This window comes from Macaca nemestrina, chromosome 12, assembly GCF_043159975.1.
Source record: "Macaca nemestrina isolate mMacNem1 chromosome 12, mMacNem.hap1, whole genome shotgun sequence".
In the NCBI taxonomy this organism is placed as follows: Eukaryota; Metazoa; Chordata; class Mammalia; order Primates; family Cercopithecidae; genus Macaca; species Macaca nemestrina.
In genome coordinates, this window is record NC_092136.1 from 47,726,683 (window position 1) to 47,746,165 (window position 19,483).

The window sequence follows — 19,483 nt, forward strand, 5'->3', positions numbered from 1 at the left end:
CTTTGTCCTGTTATCATTCCAGAGGACACTTGAAGGTGTGAGGGCCATTTTATTACAACAGTTATTAATTAAAAAGAAGTGTCAGAAAAACAAGTTACAGAGTAAGTCTGCATCTATCTGCATGCTAGAATGCATGTCATCACAGGCTCGCTCCGCTTTTAGCAGTGTAATTCAGGAAGGAAAAATGCTGAATTTGGAGAAAGAAGCCCAGTTCAGAATCTGATTCTGACTGTGTGTTCTTAGGAGGCTTGGGGTTATTTAAGTGCCTGCATATGATGGCAGCTGAATGTATGAGATGTCATTGCTTCTAGACCCACTCAACCTCTGAAGTTAGGAAATACACACACACACACACACACACATTTTTTACGTATACACACCTATGTCTATTTATCTGTCTCTACTAGAAATCATGAGTTTACACTGATTTTTCCAATTACTATCTAATATTACATGGTTGATTCTAGCTTTTCCCCTTTTCATATCTGTACCTTTCCTCCGCTCTTTGATAGTGATGAATCTGGCTCCTTTATCCTGAATATATTTACTTGATTGTTCAATCTCCTGGTGTGTTACCAGGCTCCCTACAATGCCAGCCATCTTCTTGGCCAGTGCTGCTGACTCAGGCCTGCCTGCACTGGCTGAGTGTCTCCCACGCCCATGGTGCTGACAGAGTGTCCCCTCTCTGCCCAGTTGTTTCTGTTATAAATGTAATTCAGAAGAAAATGTTTTCTTTTGTAGGTCTAGAGAATTCTAAAGCAATGTGTGTTCTTGCTGGCTCAGACCACTCAGCTTCATTAACAGGTAGGTACCGGCTCTTTCACGGTTTAACATGCCATCCAGGATTCTCTGTGTGACTGCCTGAAGTGGTGATATTGAAATACAGAGGGAATGTCATAGACTTTGGAGCTAGAATTCTGATGCTATCACTGGTATGCTCTTAGGCAAATTACTTTTCCTTTCTGAGACCATCTTCTTGTCTATAAATGACTTTGTGGGTAGTTATGAGAATTAAATATAATACATATAAATCATGAATAGCAAACATAGGCTCACTTCCATTTCGTCTGAGTTTGCTTCCTTAACTACACAATAAAGATAATAATGTCTTCCTCTCAGGGTAATGGTGGTTGTCAAATCATATAATCAACAGTAAATTTATATATAGCATATATGGATAACACAGTGTATTATATAATTATTAATTCTTTGTAGTTTTCTCATATACCTACGATTAGGAGGGCAGAAGCTGCTGTCTTATCCATCTAATCTGTTTTGGTGTGTATTACAACTGTCTAAGCTTTCTACCTGTGTATACTAAAGTAACCTGTTTTATCCATCTGTATCTTTCTAATCCATTTATCCATCTGTATCTTTCTAATCCATTTATCAATCTCCATTTGTCTATCTATCTACTCTGTTTATCTGTTTTATTTATCTTTAATCTTTGTATCTTAATATCTAATCTATATATCTATATATCTAACTCTAGATATATAGTTTTGTGAATATTTTATATTGTTATATATTTCTCTAATTTATCTACTTCATCTCTTTGATCTATCTGTTTTTCTATCTTAACTGTTTTTTTATTCTACACTATATCTCTCTCTTTGGCTGTGCATTCATCCTTCCATTTGAAACACCGAGCCAATACAGTATAAACTGTCTAGTGACTTTTCCTTCCAAGGCAATACAGCATTTTCTTGAAAGTGACAGTAATCCCTTTTCTTTGGCCCACATTGCCCTGACCCCTGCTGGTAGACTGGAGACTATACATCTGAGAGATTTATAATATTTTGTTTGGTAAGACCTCTCACAGAGTTGAATGTATTCTATTTTTTAAGCAAAGAGGAGGGACTTCCATACTTAGTGTTTTATGTAGAAATTCAGGTGTGTCCATAATACATGTAAATTAATGGTGGTATGCATTCTTCGACATCAAATTTGCAATGCAGCCCAGCTGAGAAGTTATTTCAAGAGCACAGGAGCCCTAATATGAGAGTTTAAATGCTTTGCAAATTCTGAGCTGCAGATAATTTGTTATTTAATGAATTTAAAACAAACATCTAATAAAAAAGCACCTGCTTTTAACTTATGTCTCACATCAGGTAGATTTATATATTAATATTTGTTAAAAGTGTTGAGTTGAAATGAATGCCACCTATAAGGGACTCCACTGGGTATCTAGTTCCTCCCTTCCTTTTACAGAGGAAGGACTGGAGACCCTAGGGTGAGAAGGGATGTGTTCGTGCCCCACAGTCAATGAGGGATGGAGAAGGCATTCTTTTCTGAGAATAAAAGTAGACTATGAGGTGTTTCTGTTTTGTTCTGATTAATCTGAAATGACTGATGGTATGTAAACCTAGAGCTTGTCTAATTGTTTGTCAACATCAACTTTTTAAAAATTCTTGTTGGTAGTAAATTTAGTATTTCATATGTAGGGCACATTTATTATGGTGTTATTTATATAGAAATGTTGAATATTTTTATTAAGATGTAATTTATATATAATAAATTAAATTTCTTTTAAAGTATACGATTAAAGAATTTACATTTCATTTAAAGTATACAATTTAGTAATTTTTAGTATATTCACAAAGTGAAATGATTTTTGATATTTTGAAAATGAGCTAAAGATTGTGGAGATTAAAGCCCTGCTGGGTACTGTGGTTTACGCCTGTAATCCCAGCACTTTGGAGGCTGAGGCAGGTGGAATACTTGAGGTCAGGAGTTCAAGACCAGCCTGGCCAACATGGTGAAACCCCATCTCTACTAAAAAATTCAAAATTAGCTGGGCATGGTGGCATGTGCCTGTAATCCCAGCTACTTGGGAGGCTGAGACAGGAGAATCGCGTGAACCCGGGTGACAGAGGTTGCAGTGAGCCAAGATCGCACCACTGTACTCCAGCCTGGGTGACGGAGCAAGACTCCGTGTCAAAAATTAAAAAAAAAAAGATTAATAGCCCTCTCTTTCTTCATGTGGTTCAAGCTGTTACACATTGAATTTTGTTCAATGCTCTTTAGACATTTTCTCTGGAGGGGTTGTAGATTATATAACTATTTGGCATTGCAGCATAATTTAATTTTACCTGCTGAGGCAACAGCATAATGATCCCCATCTGGAAGACAGTTTGACTTTCAAAAAGATGGTTTAGAGCTACTAAGATAAGTGAAGTTGTTTACACAGGCTTCATCATCAGTGTCTTCTTTGTAGCTCACCAGTCCACTTAATGGATTGATACTTTGCCCAGGGGGCTTCTTTGCTATCTTGTAAGAGGTCTTCATACTTTGCATACCCTGAGGAAGTCCAGGAGGTTGACCTCTCTCTGGGAATGTAATACACCAGATTCACTTCACAGAACTGCAGAATGTCAGTGTTGCAGGGTCACCTGAGTGACAAAAAGGTTTCAGTGATTTACACTCCCTCATCTTAGAGTTGAGAAGACAGACCTAGAATGTGAAGTGATGTGCCCAGTGTCAAACAGTGATCGGGTAGCAGATGGAACTTGAACTGGAGACTTCTGAACCTTAGTCTAATGCCCTTTAATGATACTGTTTGACTTTCCATCCGTTTTTTGGACTATACTAGACTGCCCTAGGGCAAGCAATACTATAAAGTTTTATTGGGAAGCTACAAAATGCAGTGAAAGCAGAAGACCTGACTTCTAGTCCCTATTTGACTCCTTATTAGCCATGTGATCCCTGAAAAGTAATTTAATATCTTCCAGCCTTGATTAATTTATGTTCTAGAACAGTGCTAACAGAAATATAATATGAGCCACAATTTCAAAAAATAAAAAGAAACAGGTGGGATTAATTTTAATAATATATCTACTTAACCCAGTATATCCAAAATATTATTTCAACATGTAACCCATATGAAATTATAATGAGCCCCACTCTGTTTGTACTAAGTCTTTGCAGTCCATTGTGTGAGACAGTAGCATTTCACTTATAGTGTATCTCAGTTTGGACTAGCAACATCTAAACTGTTTGATAGCCATATGTAGGTGGTGAACTACTGTATTGGATAGTACAGTTGTAGATCCTTGGATTATAAGGGTTGGAAAAGCTGAGGAGTCACAAACTGACAAGCCGTAGGCTAAATTATAGCCCATGGCCTCATTTTGTATGGCTTTCGTTTACAAAATATTTTTGAATGTGAATGCCTTTTAGACAGGCACGTACTCCCTGGCTTTCCACAGTCACCCACCAGTTATTCTTGTTACTAGTGTCATATTGTCTGCCCTTCTACACCAACAGCCTTCCCTTCCAATTTTCAGCTGGTGAAACTAAGTCTTAGAGAGGAAGTGATTTGTCCAAGGTCAATAGCTAGTTAGCAGATCCAGGAATAGAAACTAGAGTCACTTGACTCTGAATTTGCTCTCTTTCTGTTAAATCACAATGTCAGTCAGTTACTTTCCTGCTTGTATCACAGGATGATTGTGAGGTTAAAACAAGCTGAAGTGCTATCCAAATGCAATTCTATAGCATTATATTTTCTGCTGGACAGGGCATGCGGTGAAATAATCTTATGTTTAAAAAATTTAAGCTTAAATAATGTATCTTTTAACCTGTTATTTTGAAAGTTAAAGCATTTTTTTCATACAAAAGGTAGTATAGGCATGTATTTTAAAAACGTAGAAAATAGAGAAACATGTCTCATGCACGTGGTAGATGTTGAATAAATATTTGTTGAATGAAAAAATGAAGAGAAAAACCACACATTTTTTTTTCTTGAACTACTAAGAACATTTGGCCTTGTTTTTTATGTGTAGAATTTAAAAAAATCTTGTGATATGTTATTATGCTGTACACAAATTTTGTATCCTGCTTGGCTCCACTCAATGTTGTAATGTAAGTATAAAACGACTTCTTTTAACCACTTATTTTTTAGACTTCTGTTATTTTCCATCATTTTGGACTAATGTTCCCTCACTTCTTTTGTTCCCCTTCTGTTTGTTTAAGATGCAGGAGAGGTCTATGTTTGGGGAAGCAACAAGCATGGGCAACTGGCTACTGAGGCTGCTTTCCTTCCTGTGCCCCAGAAAATAGAAGCACATTGTTTCCAGAATGAAAAGGTCACTGCCGTCTGGAGTGGGTGGACGCACCTGGTTGCTCAGACAGGTGAGACAGTAGCAGAGAACTTACGGTTGGTGAGAGCAGCTGGGGGACAGCTGTCTAAGCAGCTATGAGTGCTTGGGGTTAAGGCTTTTTATTGATGAAAGCTTAAGGATCAGCGACGGGGATACTGGGGTCTAGTTCTGCCATCAGCCAGATATGTGGCTTTTCTTCTCAGGGTCACAGGTTTGTACCCAAAAAGATAAGCCTGGGTTAAGTTAACTCCTTCCGGTCCTAAGAGCCCATGAGGTTTTGAGAAGGGATCCATTGCAGCAAGCGTCACCCAGAAATTTGCCCAGCTTGTTGGGAAGTCCCTACTTTGTCATAGCTATTTGCATTTCTAAGTCTACATTAAAAGCATCGGAAAATGTTAAGTGAAAGATAAATATCTCAAGATTCAAGTAGGAGCACTATTTTGATTCGTAGCTGGCATGGTATTCTGATTTAAACTTTTGTGTTGACCGTAATAAACTATGTGTATTGGTTCAGACATCTCATAGATTCCCTCAAATGTTCTCACATCGTGCCATACAGCTTTTGGCATCTTCATCTTTTCCTGAATCTTCATTTGTTTCTCATCTTTCCCTTAGGGCGGTTCTGCTTTCCTGGCCTTCATATTCTTGCCCCTGCCTGTTGATTTTCACAGAGTTCCCCAGCCAATTTGCAATTCCCAAGATCTGTTATCATGTCAAAGTATTCTGAGCTTCAGGGGTTCTCAGGAGTCCCCTTACCTACTCCTGTCCTGCTTGCTAGCTACACGTACATCTCTAGACTCCCAAATACCTAGTGATTCTTATTTTCAGGAATTTCTGGCTTTTGCAGGTTTTCAGGTCAGCTTCAGCTATCCTTGGTAAGTCACACATACTACACATTTCTATACACAAATGTAGACTTATGAGCAGTCATATCTATGATGCTTTTAATTGGTCTTTTAAAACATTTCATGATCATTTTGAAACAGTGGCCTGAATAACAAAGATGTATAATGGCTTTCCATATTACTACTTTGGAGGATGCTCTAAGGAAAGTGTGTCATTCATTAGGAGGATGGCCATCACTTTCCTCAAAGAGATTCAGATTGCTTGAAGATTGGGCTTATCTACAGAAGCTTTTCCTAAAGAGACTCACTGAGCATGGTAGCTGGGTTTTGTGTGTGTGTAATTGTTGGTATCTCTCTTTTGTTTCAGATAATAAGCTCTGTGAAGGAAGCCACCAGATTAGTCTTGCTCACTTCTGTGTCTCCACTGCCTATCAGAGAATGTACTCATTTTCCTGCATCAAACTCTTTATAGTTAAAAGAGACTTCACATACACAAATGCATATAAGGCAGGGTAGATAGCTAGGATTTCTGACCTCTTTCCTGGGACTTAGATGTTCATGAACAGAAAGCTTGTTTGTCTTTTTGGATTCTGGTGTCCAACCAAGTAGGTTAATGTTTATTAGGCACCTATTGAGCAATGTGTTAAGCCTTGGGGAAATGGAGGAGAAAAGACATAGGCCATATCTTCCCACTAGAATGTATGTAGATAGGTATAAGTCTGAGAATATAGAGATGGAAAACTTTATCATCCATCCATCATACAAATGGTGAGGGTCTTTTTATGTACTGTGCCTTGTACTAGATGTAAATCTTGGCGTTAACGAGTCCACTGTCCATTAGGGGTGATAGACCTATGATAAAATTTTACTATATTCCAGTATGAGATGTGCAACAGTAGAGCTAAGTACAAAGTGCAAAGGTCGCTTAGAAATTAGCAGTCGTCTTGAGTGATTGGGTGTTCATAGGTAGGCATTTCATGGTTAGTCAGTCTTCCAAGAATTGCAGTACATTAAAATACACTTACTACCAAATGGTGGTGAATTTGGTTGAGTCTGTCAGTAAACCCTTTAACTAGTTAGGTAGTTGACTAATGAAAGACATAAAGATGTTGCTTCTTTGATTTTAGCTTTGAAGCATTATAACTGAGGTGATTCCCGCATCTGGGCCAGCAGCCCAGCCCTTGGGGTGGGAGGTTGGAACCCATGTCTCTGACACTGAGTCACCCCAGCTCCTCTGGAGCTCAGCTTCAGGTTCCTGCCTCCTTTCAAGAGCATGAGTTTTTGGTAACGTTTCAGCTATTTAATTAGCTTGTTAATTCGGATTGCTTGTTTTTGTACATTGCCACTTACTCCTTTATCCTAAGTCCAGAATGGTTAAACCTGGGAGGTTTGAATGTCCTGGTTTTTGTACTGAATTTTGGGTAAATGGGAGTTTCCTGTTGTTTGATTCACCAATTTTGTGTTCCTTCCACAGCAGTGGAGGCCTGTGCTCTGGCCCAGTGTCATTGAGAAGAAACACCCAGGGCTTCTATTTAATCAGACTCAGCGCTCACATTAATGGGAATAAGATTTCCTCACAGGGTCAGGAGCAGCTCATTAGTGGAACAAGGAGTTATTTGACTCTAGTTGTTTTCACAAGCTCCAGTGGTGAATTGTTCCTGGAACGAACTTGCAGGCCACATCAGCACAGAGGCTGCTCTCAGTCTCATTCTGGGAGGCATTAGTTGTGTGATATTGATTAAAAAAGAGTTTATGCACAGACACTATTGGCGTCTAATGGGTAGAGGCCAGGGATGCTGCTAAACATCCTGTAATGCAAGGACAGCCCCCTATAACAAAGAATTATCTAGCCCCAAATGTTAATAGTGTCAAGATTGAGAAACACTGCTCAATACTGGACATCCCCAGTGGTAGGTGCTTAGCTAGGGCAGTTCACACGGTATCAGAATAACTTTATAGATTGTCTGTATGGGAATCTGTGATGTGTTCTCTGCCCTCCCCTCTCAGGAGTCTGTCTGATGCCTGCCTGCAGTGTTTGTGATGGAAAAATACTTTTCTGTTAGTCAGAGGCACTTGGAAAGAGTCCAAGAGAACCTGTTCTAATCTGGGAGAGTTGGCAAGGGTACCTGTGTCTCAGGCTCATGGTGCTGCATTCTAGAAACCTTTCCCAAGCTGCTTAATGTTGCTGATCATTGTTCTCAGGAACTTCATGGGACTCCTGGGTGACTTTATTCAGGCTCAGTGACCTGCAGGTGTCTCATCTGAGATTCATGGTTTCCTGGCTGGAGGTGCTTCTAGTGAGAGTTGGATGGCAGATCTGGGTGCCTTCCTAGTTTGTTGACCTTGATTAAGTCACTTTACCTGTCTAGGCCTCAGTTTCCTCAACTCTGAAGTTTGATATTAAAACCTGCCTGCATTCTACATAGGGCTGCTGTGATGTTCAAATGAACGAGTCTGTGAAAGATCCCAACTATTGTAAAATGCATACATAAGTGATGGCTGCCTGGGATATGTAAGTAAATTAAAGACTTAGTAGTGGCTTTTAGAAAGACTTCTATTTCCACAGGGTTAATGTGACCTTGAGACTACTAGCCTGAAACTCATGAGCTGGCCAGGGATGCCATACTCTTTCTCACACCTCCATGTGAAGAGACCACCAAACAGGCTTTGTGTGAGCAACAATGCTGTTTATTTCACCTGGATGCAGGTGGGCTGAGTCCGAAAAGAGTTAGTGAAGGGAGATAGGGGTGGGGCCATTTTATAGGATTTGGGTAGGTAGTAGAAAATTAGTCAAAGGGGGTTATTCTTTGGCAGGCAGGGGTGGAGGTCACAAGGTGCTCAGTGGGGGAACTTTTGAGGCAGGATGAGCCAGGAGAAGGAATTTCACCAGGTAATATCATCAGTTAAGGCAGGAACAGGCCATTTTCACTTCTTTTGTGATTCTTCAGTTACTTCAGGCCATCTGGATGTATATGTGCAGGTAACGGGATATGATGGCTTAGCTTGGGCTCAGAGGCCTGAGATACTCATTATCAAACTCTGGCAGCAAAGTTTCCTAAAGTCTTTTACTTGCATGCAGTAGGCAAGTGGCTCTTTCATATTATCAACAACCTGGAAGATTTTTGTGGCCTAATTTGTAATATTACCTATTAAAATTCATGGTACTCATCCCAATTTGTAATTGTATACATCTCTTTGTATTCTTATTTGTTTAATGTCTAGACTGTAAATTACACGAGAGCAGTGTCTGTTTTGTTCATGGCCATATCCCCAGCATCTGGCACAGGCCTGATACATAACAGATGGTCAGTAACTAAGTGCTGAATGAATAAGTAAATGGCAAGGTAGAGAAAAACCTGGGCTTTGAAGTCAGCTAGATGGAGGCTTGAATCTTAGCTCTCTTAACCTACTGATTGTGTGACTGTGGGCAGCTCCACCTCTCTCTGTCTCCATTGTCACCACCCTGGTTCAGCCCACTGTCACCTCTTAACTGAATCCGGCAGTAGCCTTTAACTGGTGTCCTGGTCTTCCCATATTTACTCCTTGATATAGTTTGGATGTGTGTCCCCACTCAAATCTCATGTTGAAATGTAATCCCCAGTGTTGGGGGTGGGGCCTGATGGGAGGTGATTGGGTCACGGGGGTACATTTCTCAAGAATGGTTTAGTACCATTCTTCTTGGTACTGTTCTTGCCATTGTGAGTGAGTTCTCATGAGATCTGGTTGTTTAAAAGTGTGTACCATTTCCCCCCTTGCTGTCTTTCTCCTGCTCTTGTCAGATGACGTCCAAGCTCCCGCTTCCTCTTCCACCATGATTGTACACTTCCAGAGGCCTCCCCAGAAGCTGATGCTTGAGCTTTGCTTCCTGTATAGCCTGCAGAACTGTAAGCCAATTAAACCTCTTCTCTTTATCAATTACCCAGTCTTAAGTATTCTTTATAGGAATGTGAGAATGGACTAATACCCTCCCTCTCCCCTCCAACCCATTCTTCATACCCCAGTTGAAAGATCTCTTCAAAGCCATTGCGTCACATTCAGATGGCTTCCCCTTGCTCCTAAGATAAAAATATAATCCTTAGTGGCCCTACAGGTCCTGTGTGATCTGCTCTCTGCTGACCTTTCCAGTCCCATTTCTCACCATGCTAGTTCTTGATCCCTATCCAGTCTGCACTCTGGCCTTTGCTTGGTTCCTTGAAAGCATCATTCATTTCCCACCATAGTGCCTTTGCACCTGATATTCCCTCTATTTGGCCACTTATCTGTGCACCTCTTCTTCGGTTTGACTTAGCTAAATCCTTTTTTTAAAAATCTTAATCCTTAACTTAGGTATCTGGGAGAACTTCTCTTGACATTGCTGACTAAGTCACTTCTCCTTTTTTTTCTGTTCTCATAGCACCATAAACCTCTCTTTTGTGCTATTTTTTGGTAGCATTCTTTGACTAATTTCCTTTCCCACTAGACTGTAAGCTCTGTGAGGGTAGAAGCCATCCTTGCTTTTGCCTACTTAAGACATGTTAGACAAATGAAAAAACCTGATTTCTTTGAACTTATTTCCTTATTAGGAAAATGGGGAAATAACTGCTGACCTGATATGAGGATTGAAAGAGATGATGTATTAAAGCATCCAGCACAGGACTGGCTCTTATGTCTTTTTAAGACACATTAGCTCCCACTACTCTTTTGGAAACTCATGAGCTCTCTGGAGATCACATGCTCCATTTCTTCTCTTTATGTCAGAGGTCTCTGCGGGGCTGGATGTGAATGTCTCTGGATAGGTAACAAGTTGATCAGAACACTCCTGAAGAGTACAGAAAGATCAGTGCTTACAAATGCTAAGTGCTGGTTGCTGGTGGTGTATTAGAATTTCAAGGGGAATGATTTATACAAGATCTAAACCTTTATGTGGAGTTGGTCAGAATGTCTAGAATCCAGTTGCTTTTGGGATGCTGGAAGCTTTCCCTGGATCCTGCAGTATCCCAAAGTAGCCTTGTGGTCTTACAAGGGATATGGATTGAAAAAGTGAGAACAAATACAGAGAGTTCTTTGACATTCTTTACTTTCTTCAGTGTCACCTTAAAAAGCCCATGAGTCTTAGAAGTTTTAGAGAATCAATGATGAAAGAAGCAACTTCCTCGCTTTGCAAATGAAAAAAACTGAAACCAAGAGGAGAGAAAGTGACTTTATGGCAACTTTAAGCTAGAAATCCAGTTCTACTTTCCAGTGAAATTTTCCCCCTTCCATTTGATTCGTGGTTATGTCCTTTTGATTGAGATTTTTTTATTCTTTTGTTTTCCTAAAGAGGGGAATTGTATGGTACATATGAAAGGGACTAGCTGTTAGCTACTCTTTCAAGTGTCACAGCCCAAGAAATTATTTTATTGCATTTGATGTCTAAGCATTAGTGAAATTCAAGCCCGGCCATTGATTCACACTAAACTGAGTTTATAAATATACCTAATGCTGATTTTTCTGTTTTGGGGCCAAGATCCTTTTCAGAATAGGGTGACAGTATACATTACTCCATCTTCTTTGGGACCATACATCATGAAACTTCAACCAAGCTCAGGGAGATTCTGACCTCATGGGCTCTATTTAAAGCAGGTGCTTTGGAATTAATGATGCTTGTTCTTTAGAACTTTGAAAACCCAATGGGTGAAAGTCAAGCTGAGCCCAAAGGCTTATTTTGAAATGGATACTTTTTGATTCTTATTAAAGTCATGAGTTTTTATCCTAGAATACTTAGAATGTCAGTAATGGATAGAAACTTACAGATCATCTGGCCTTAATTCCTCAGTTTAGAGATGTGAAAACTGAGGACTAAATAGGGGAGACACAGTGAGTGAGTCAAGGAACTAGGACCATAACTCAATCAAGTCTCATGACTCTCAGTACAGTGTTCTTTCTGCCTTGTTACATTCTTTCCAGAGATGATGAGGAAGTGTGGACCACTTAACTAGTCAAATCCAGGGACCTGAACCAGGAAGATAGTTCCTTCTGTGTCAGATGTTCTGCTTTGGCCAGGCATGGTGTCTCACATCTGTAATTCCAACACTTTGGGAGGCTGAGGCAGGTGGATTTCTTGAGCCCAGGAGTTTGAGATCAGCCTGGGCAATATGGCAAAACTCCATCTCTACAAAAAAATATATAAAAATATTATCTAGGTGTGGTGGTGCGTGCCTGTGGTCCCAGCTACTTGGGAGGCTGGGGCAGGAGTATGGCTTGAGGCCAGGAGGTGGAGGTTGCAGTAAGCCAAGATTGCACCACTGCAGTCCAGCCTGGGTTGACAGAGTGAGACCCTGTCTCACAGAGAAAAAAAAAGTTCTGCTTCAAGAAAACACTTATTCTTACCTGAAGAGTGCAGCCATAGATTCCTTTAAGGATATATGTGTGGAGTAGAAACTGGGAAATGGTGCCTGAGAAGCGAGGGTCAGGAGGCCATTCTGGGATTCACAGAAGCAGCTGCATGAGAATGCAGCAGCAATCATAACTCTCATGGACCACCTTTATCACTATCAAGTACTTTCACATCCGTGTTCTCATATGAAGTTGGCAAGATGAGTAGTAGTATCCTTACTTCACAGAAGAGTCCCTAATTGGTTAATGGCATTGCTCTGTTTCACGTAGATGGACAGAGCTAAAACTTGAATCCCATCTTTTGTCCCCAAGCCTGCTATTCTAATTCCAGATCTTGTGTTTCTCAGAGAGCTCTAACTCATCAGCGAAACTTCTTTTACTGTTCAAAGAAGCATCTTTCTCCAACTATTGCCAGTGATACTACATTTCAGCAAGCAATTGGAAGGAAATTCGTAGGTATCTTTAGTCCGTTAGCAGATATTTGTGAAATGCTTCTCTATATGTATATAGCACTATGCTACAGAATACAGGGGAATTTAAAATCCAGAACCACCTTTAGGAAGCTTTTGGTTGGATGAACAATTAAATATTTAGTAGAAGAATAAAAAGAATGTAGCCAAGGGCCAAAGGAGTGGCCCAGACACTGCAGGCTCTAGGATTTCAGGGGAAGGAGAGGTCAGTGTGGGTGAGGTTGGTCAGGGAAGGGTGTGAAATTGTGGTTGGGCTTTGGGAAGGTCACATTTTAATAGACGGAGAGTTTGACTTGGTTCTCTTGCTTTCTCTTTGTCCTCTGGCAAGACACTAAACTCTCTGGCCCCCTCTCTTCCATCTGGCCAGTACGTTGACATAATGATCTTTAAGGGTCATTCCAGCTCTGAAATTCTATCCTATAAAAAATAAAACTGGCCTAAAGAAATGGTCATGGATGCATTCAAAGATTAAGTATAATGCCATTTACTGCAGCCTAATTTATAATGACAAAAACAAAGGTATGGAAACAAATGAAATTGAAGAGAGATTGGTTAAACAAATGATGGCAGAGCCATATGTTGGAATATTATATTGTCATTAAATAGAATGTTTTAGAAGGATATTTAATGACAGGAATATGCTCATGGTATAGTAAGTGAAAAGAATGATTAACTATACTGTAACTTCTAATTTGTTGAAAGAAAAGAAGAATGCATAGAAAAGACTAGAAGGAAATGGGCCAAGTGGGATTATGAGTGAATTTTGTTTTCTATGCTGAATTTTGAATATTTTCAATTTGATTATATCTCCTATGAATACTATTTTAAAGTTAATGAATAAAATCACTTACCCCTCAGTGCAAGAGACTGGCTCCTTTGCCATCTATTCCCATGTATATGTCCTTGACAAGTCACTTGCGCGGGCCTCAGTTGGGAGGTTGCGTGGAAGAGAGGCAAGATACTTTAGCAGGAGGCAGGAGAGTGACCATCTATTTTTGGCTCAGTCATGAGTCAGCTTTGTGACTTTGGGTAAGTCCCTCCTGAACATCCCTGAGCCTCAATTTCTTCATCCGAAGAGGGGAATTAGAGGTCACAAAAGATCCTTCAAGTTGCGAAATATATTTGTTCCTAAAGATGGATAATTTCTCCACTATTGTGGAACTGGCTAAGAGGCCTCTTTGGCTTCTTGAGCCTGGCCTCTTTCTTTTCTCTTCCGCTCCCCTGCACTTGGGCTCTGCTGGCTGCAGGCTGATTTCTGTTATTCAGAGTTCAGGGTGAATTGGAGTAAAAGTTGAGTGTCAGGGGCTCTGCGCAGGTAGGGTGTAGTGACAGCACTGAACCACTAGAGGGAAGCATTGTTTGATTACTTTCTCCTTTCCCATTTTTAGCTGCTGTGTCTGCAGGTGAAGATTAGCCTTGATTTGCCTGGGGGTTTCAAATTCTAGCATTTTAGAATTAAAAGGACTTTGAAGATCATCCAATAAAACCCCGGTATGCTGCAGATGTGAGATGATAGAGGCTTGATAAAGCAAGCGACCTAGTTAAAGTCACACAATGTGTTTTTTTCAGGGTCTACACTATAAAGGAAGGCTGCAGACAGAGCCAAGGGTGTAATCAGTTGAGTCCACAAAGAATAGACAGGTCCCATGTTGTGCAGAAACCTAAAGGATCTACTTGTATACTTGGATTCACTGAGCTCCTCTAGCCAGGTGTTAAGAGGCCTGGAGATAGAGAAGAAAAGATATAACCCTGCCCTGAGGAGCTGCTGTCTGGCAGGGGGAAGCATGCACAAACACACAATGCTACCCCAGGTGTCTTCCCCACTGTTTGGTGGTCTGCCTAGTCTAGGATCCAGGCTGTGGTGGTGGCTTGGAGGCTGGTTTGTGGAAGACCCTGCAGGTGTTCTTATGAATGATCACCTCCAAGATTAGGGAGATACATTGGGTACCCTAAGTGTGTATTTCCAGTTAACTTCTGCAAGCAGTGCTTAGCCCGTTCATGTGCCATGCCTTACCTTTTCTTGAGGTTTGCGAGGAGTCCTGGCAGTTTTTACTCCACCTTCAACCAGCCTTGTTCCTTGGCTCTAGGCTGACTTTATTTTTGGTTTGCAGGTACCCACCAGCCCTAAGCGTTGTGGTAAAGTGAAATCATATACTGGCTTGGGAGCCAGGCAGCTCTGTGACCTTGCGCAGGTTACCTTCTATCTTTGAGAAGGGAGTTCATGCTCTCAGCTGCAGCTGTGTCATCTCTGATAGAGAGATGAAGTTTTGTCATTGTATTTGGATTTTGTGTTTGGCAGTGAATACCCATTGATCTGTGGTCTAGAGAAGTGTAGCATGTGTGTACCTGAAGCAGAAGCAAGAGCCACCCTCTGAAGTGGGTATATTTGAGAAGGGGCCGGGCCTGTAGGGCCACCAGATGGCAGCAGCAGGCAGCCAGATAGCCTTGGGATGAGGCTGGTAGGGTCATTCCGGAATTAGCAAGGTCAGAGCTGAAAGGGCCCCTAGAGGTCATCCACGCTCTCCCCCTTTTTGTATGGATGGGAGAACCTAGGCCCAGAAAGGGAAAGGAGCTTGCGTAAGGACACACCCTGAGTTAATAGCTGATAGTCCTTTCTCTTAAGAGGAACTGAGACTGGTCTGACCTCTAGCTGGCTGCCCCATGGAGATCCAGGGGACAAGGGCCAGTGAGCCAGCTGTGGGAGAGGACCTGGCAGTGGCAGTTAACTGTTTGCCTTTTTCCTGATTTCTTCAAGGGCCTTGTCTTAATGATTTTCACCTTCTCACTCACAGCAAAAGCAACGTGCATGTCTTTTCTGCTCGCCTCTGCCCTCTCCAGTTCTCCTCCTCAGTTCTCTGGGGCAAGGCTTCCCATCACACTGTGCAATGGATAGAATTAGGGGTCATCTCTTAAGCCCTATACCCCACAGATGGGCAGGCCCAGGGCCTTGCCAGAGGCGTGCTGAAGACATGAGTTAGCACAATTGGTTGAATAAGAACAATTTTTTTTTTTTTTTTTTTAAATTTCCAAGGGGATCAGGATAGGGCAGGGAGCCAGTGTTTGCCAAGTACTTACTATGTACTAGGTGCTCTGCCAGGTACTGCTCTGCAGCCTGAGGGCAATACTCCTGTAGCCCCTTAAGGTAGGGTTCATTTCCCTTTATTCTAAGTGAGAATTGAGGCTCAGAGAGGCTAAGTGGCTTGCATAAAGTACCATAGCTAGTTAGAAAGCAAAGCAGACTCTTGAATCCCACTGTGTTTGATATCAAAGCTTATTTTATTTCATCATGCCACTTCCTCTCAAGGTGACCTTACTGGAAATGTGGCAAGTGACTGTCTTATTCCATTCAGGCTGCTATACCAAGTAATATAGACTGGGTGGCTTATAAACAATAGAAACCTATATCTTACAGTTCTGGAGGCTGGGAAGTCCTAATCAAAGTGCCAGAAGATTTGGTGTCTGGTGATGGCCTGCCTCCTGGTTCCCCTTCTTGCTATGCCTCACATGGCAGAAGAAGTGAAGGAGCTCTCTGGGGTTTCGTTTATAAGGCCACTGATCCCATTCATGAGGGCCCTACCTTCATGACCTCATCACATCCCACAGGCCTCGTCTCCGTAATGTTAAGGGTTAGGATTTCAACATGTGAATTTAATGGGGACACAAACATTCAGTCCGTAGCAGCCCTTTAGGCTTTAGGGAGGGGGCAGCAGATATTTTGTCTCTCCTTCCTGGAGAAAGCTTTTGGGGGAGTTGTGGTGGTGAACTGCAAGAGGGAGGAGGCCTTTGAAGTAGGAAAGGGCAGGTCTTTATGGAGCAGGTTAGGGAGTGGTGGCTGGTGTTCTAAAGCCCACTGAGAAATGGTTAAATACCTTTCCCCTCTGTTCCTGTGTTCTAGCAGTTCCTTCTTCCAGGAATGCTTGTCTCTGTGATTCTTGCATAGCTACTGCCTCACTTCCATTGGTTCTTGTCCAAATGTCACCTCTTATACTCTATTCCCTTCACTGCGTTATTTTTCATCATAGCAGTTTTCACTGCCTGAAATCATAGTGTCATTTTTGTTTATTTGTTGTCATTCTCTCCTAACAGAATGTGAGCCCCACAAGGTTAGGGACTTGGTCTGCTTTATTCACCGCTAGATTTCTCCAAACATAGGGGAGAGACTCGAGTGCTGGTAGCATGGAATGGGTAGAACTCTTGGACGTGGAAGCTATGCTGTTTCCAATGGCTGTGTTTAGGAGACACAGCCTATAGCCAGCCCTGTCCTCTTCCTACTTTCTTGGAGAAGCCCAGATCAGAGAGCCTCAGCTCCCTGAGGCTGACAGCAATGTCTGGTGCCCCAGGGTTTTAAGACCAGTTTTGCTCCTGCCTATCTGCAAGGCCTTGCCTTGGGACCTTGGCTTCCGCGATCTGTTCATAGTGAGTGGGGTGACCAGCCATGCTGCAAGCTCACCAGATGGTTCTGGGAATGGTGCAGAGGTCCCTGGCAGAGAGTTCAGTTTCCATTCAAAGAATCTTCCTCTTTCCTGATGGAGATTGATTTGTTCCAGGAGTGCTCTAAAAGTGAGCATTGAGTTACTGGCCTATGATTTTGCCATCATTTTTAGGTTCTTGACAGATGGCACTCTGCTTGCCCTTTTTCAGGGGACCTTGCCTGTCCCATGGGTGCTCTCAGTAATCATAGTGACGGCCGGGCACGGTGGCTCACTCCTGTAATACCAGCACTTTGGGAGGCTGAGGCAGGCGGATCACGAGGTCAGGAGTTTGAGACCAGCATGGCCAATATGGTGAAACCCCATCGCTGCAAAAAAAAAAAAAAAAAAATTAGCCGGGTGTGGTGGTGTACGTCTGTGGTCCCAGCTACTCGGGAGGCTGAGGCAAGAGAGTCACTTGAACCCTGGAGGCAGAGGTTGCAGTGAGCCAAGATCGCGCCACTGCTCTCTAGCCTGAGCGACAGAGTGAGACTCCGTCTCAAAAATAAATAAATAAATAAATAAATCACAGTGACCACCAGTACTTTAAAGTGCTCTCAATGTGTGTCAAGGTGAAAGCAACCCATTCTGAGGAATATTGGAGGAACCAACTCTTGCCCAATCTAAGAGTGACTTTTTACCTTAGGAGGAAGCTTAATGTAGCCAAAAGAACCCTGAAGAGCTAGGTTTAAGTTCTAATTTGGCTATTTGTTGGCCGTGTGATCTTGGGCAAATCATTGGGCCTGAACTTCCTCACCTGTAAAATGAGAACCTTAACTCCTAATTTGTCTGCTTCACAGGGGTGTCTTATATCATTTACTCATTCGCAGTTCCTCCCTTTATTCCTTCACTCATTTGTTCAACAAATATTTGTTGCATAGGCAGAAGTGAGGGGAGGGCATTCCAAGCAGAAGCAATACTGCGAAAAAATCCGTAGAAGTGGGAAGTGCTCTGTGGTATAGTTTGCTTGACCTGGGCCAGATGATAAGAGACCAGGAACTTTTGGGTATAATGGGAATGGGTCCTTGTTGAGGCATTACTCTGTGAGCAGTGGAGGAGCAGCTGGAGGTTTCTGTGAGGGGTGGGGGTGTGTGAGAAATGTAAACATTGAAAGGAGACACCATGACTCTGGGTGGCTCTTGCTGGCTCCTCTGTTGAGGCCTCATGCTTGCTTTCTGCTCATTGCTGTGGCTGAATTAGAGGTACTCTGAATTCTTAGGGGTGCCCCTTTCAGGGGCTCAGGTGATTATGAGAATCTACGAGATGGGGAGATGGGTGGGACTGGAGTCATCTGGTTCATTAGCCTTTCTTCTGGGAAGCTGTCATGGGCCATATGGAAGGTCATTTAGGAAACCATCATGTTACCTTTCATCTTGAAGCTTTTCTTAAAGGCCTAAAAATGAGCAGCTCTGGGGCTTCTCCTTATACCTCCCTGAGGAGATGGAGCTGTGTGAGGAAGGAGTCTGTCACATTTATCAAGGGTACATGTATGCCAGGCATTTTACCAGGGCTTTACAAACATTTATTTAATCCATATACAAATTTTGCCAAGTGAGGCTCACTCCCATTTTATCCATGAGGAAACCAAAGAGACGTGAAGAGACATGAGCTTACCCTACCTGGGTACTTAGCCTTGCTTTGCTCAATGTGAAATGCAGGTCAACATCACCTTGTCAAGTTTAGGGGTATTGTGAGGCTCAAATAAGATCATGGAAAGTACTTTGTAAACTGGAAAGTTACTATGTGCATAGGCAGGGAGCCATCAATAGTACTACTCCTTCCCAGTCACACTCCTACATTGAATTTTGCTTGGACCACTCATTCCTGAGCTGATAGAAGCTTCTAGCCATTTGTTTCTCTTCTGTGCACTTTCTCCCTCAGCCAGCCCCAGAGTCAGTGGCTTTATTCACCACTTCTCTCCATTAAGCCCACAAATAAGAGAGCAATGTCCTTTTTTAGAATGTTAACATTTTAAAACGTTACAGTACCAACTAATATCAAGGTAAGCTTTCTTTTCTTTTTGCCATTTTGGTGATAACAACGTAAATTGTGGAATTTTAATCCTAGAAGGGACCATTTTATCCTTATTTGAAATTTGAGAAAATAGAAGCCCAGCAAGAGATGATTTGTCCCCATGGTCCCATAGCTAACAGGTAGCAGCAGACCCAGCTAGGATTAGAACCCAATGGGTCCCTTGTGTAGAACCCCTCCACTGCCTCACGTCAGCCCTTTTATGAGAGACTTTG

General features: G+C 42.0%; 1 protein-coding gene across 25 annotated transcripts in view; it reads left to right on the forward strand.

Annotated features, from left to right (window-relative positions):
- LOC105486966 (secretion regulating guanine nucleotide exchange factor) overlaps positions 1-19,483 on the forward strand; it is a 241,559-nt gene that overhangs the window by 25,356 nt on the left and 196,720 nt on the right. For 21 of the 25 annotated variants that reach the window (XR_011610785.1, XR_011610787.1, XR_011610781.1 and 18 more), the window contains 2 exons: positions 742-804; positions 4,972-5,130. Coding sequence is in view for 19 of the 25 variants with exons in the window: in XM_011750173.3 (XP_011748475.1) it covers positions 742-804; positions 4,972-5,130 (222 nt within the window). In the remaining 6 variants the exon portion in view is untranslated. Of the gene's footprint in view, positions 1-741; positions 805-4,971; positions 5,131-9,723; positions 9,829-19,483 lie in introns of all 25 variants that reach the window. The other 4 variants (XR_011610786.1, XM_071075012.1, XM_071075013.1 and 1 more) reach the window with 1 other exon arrangement.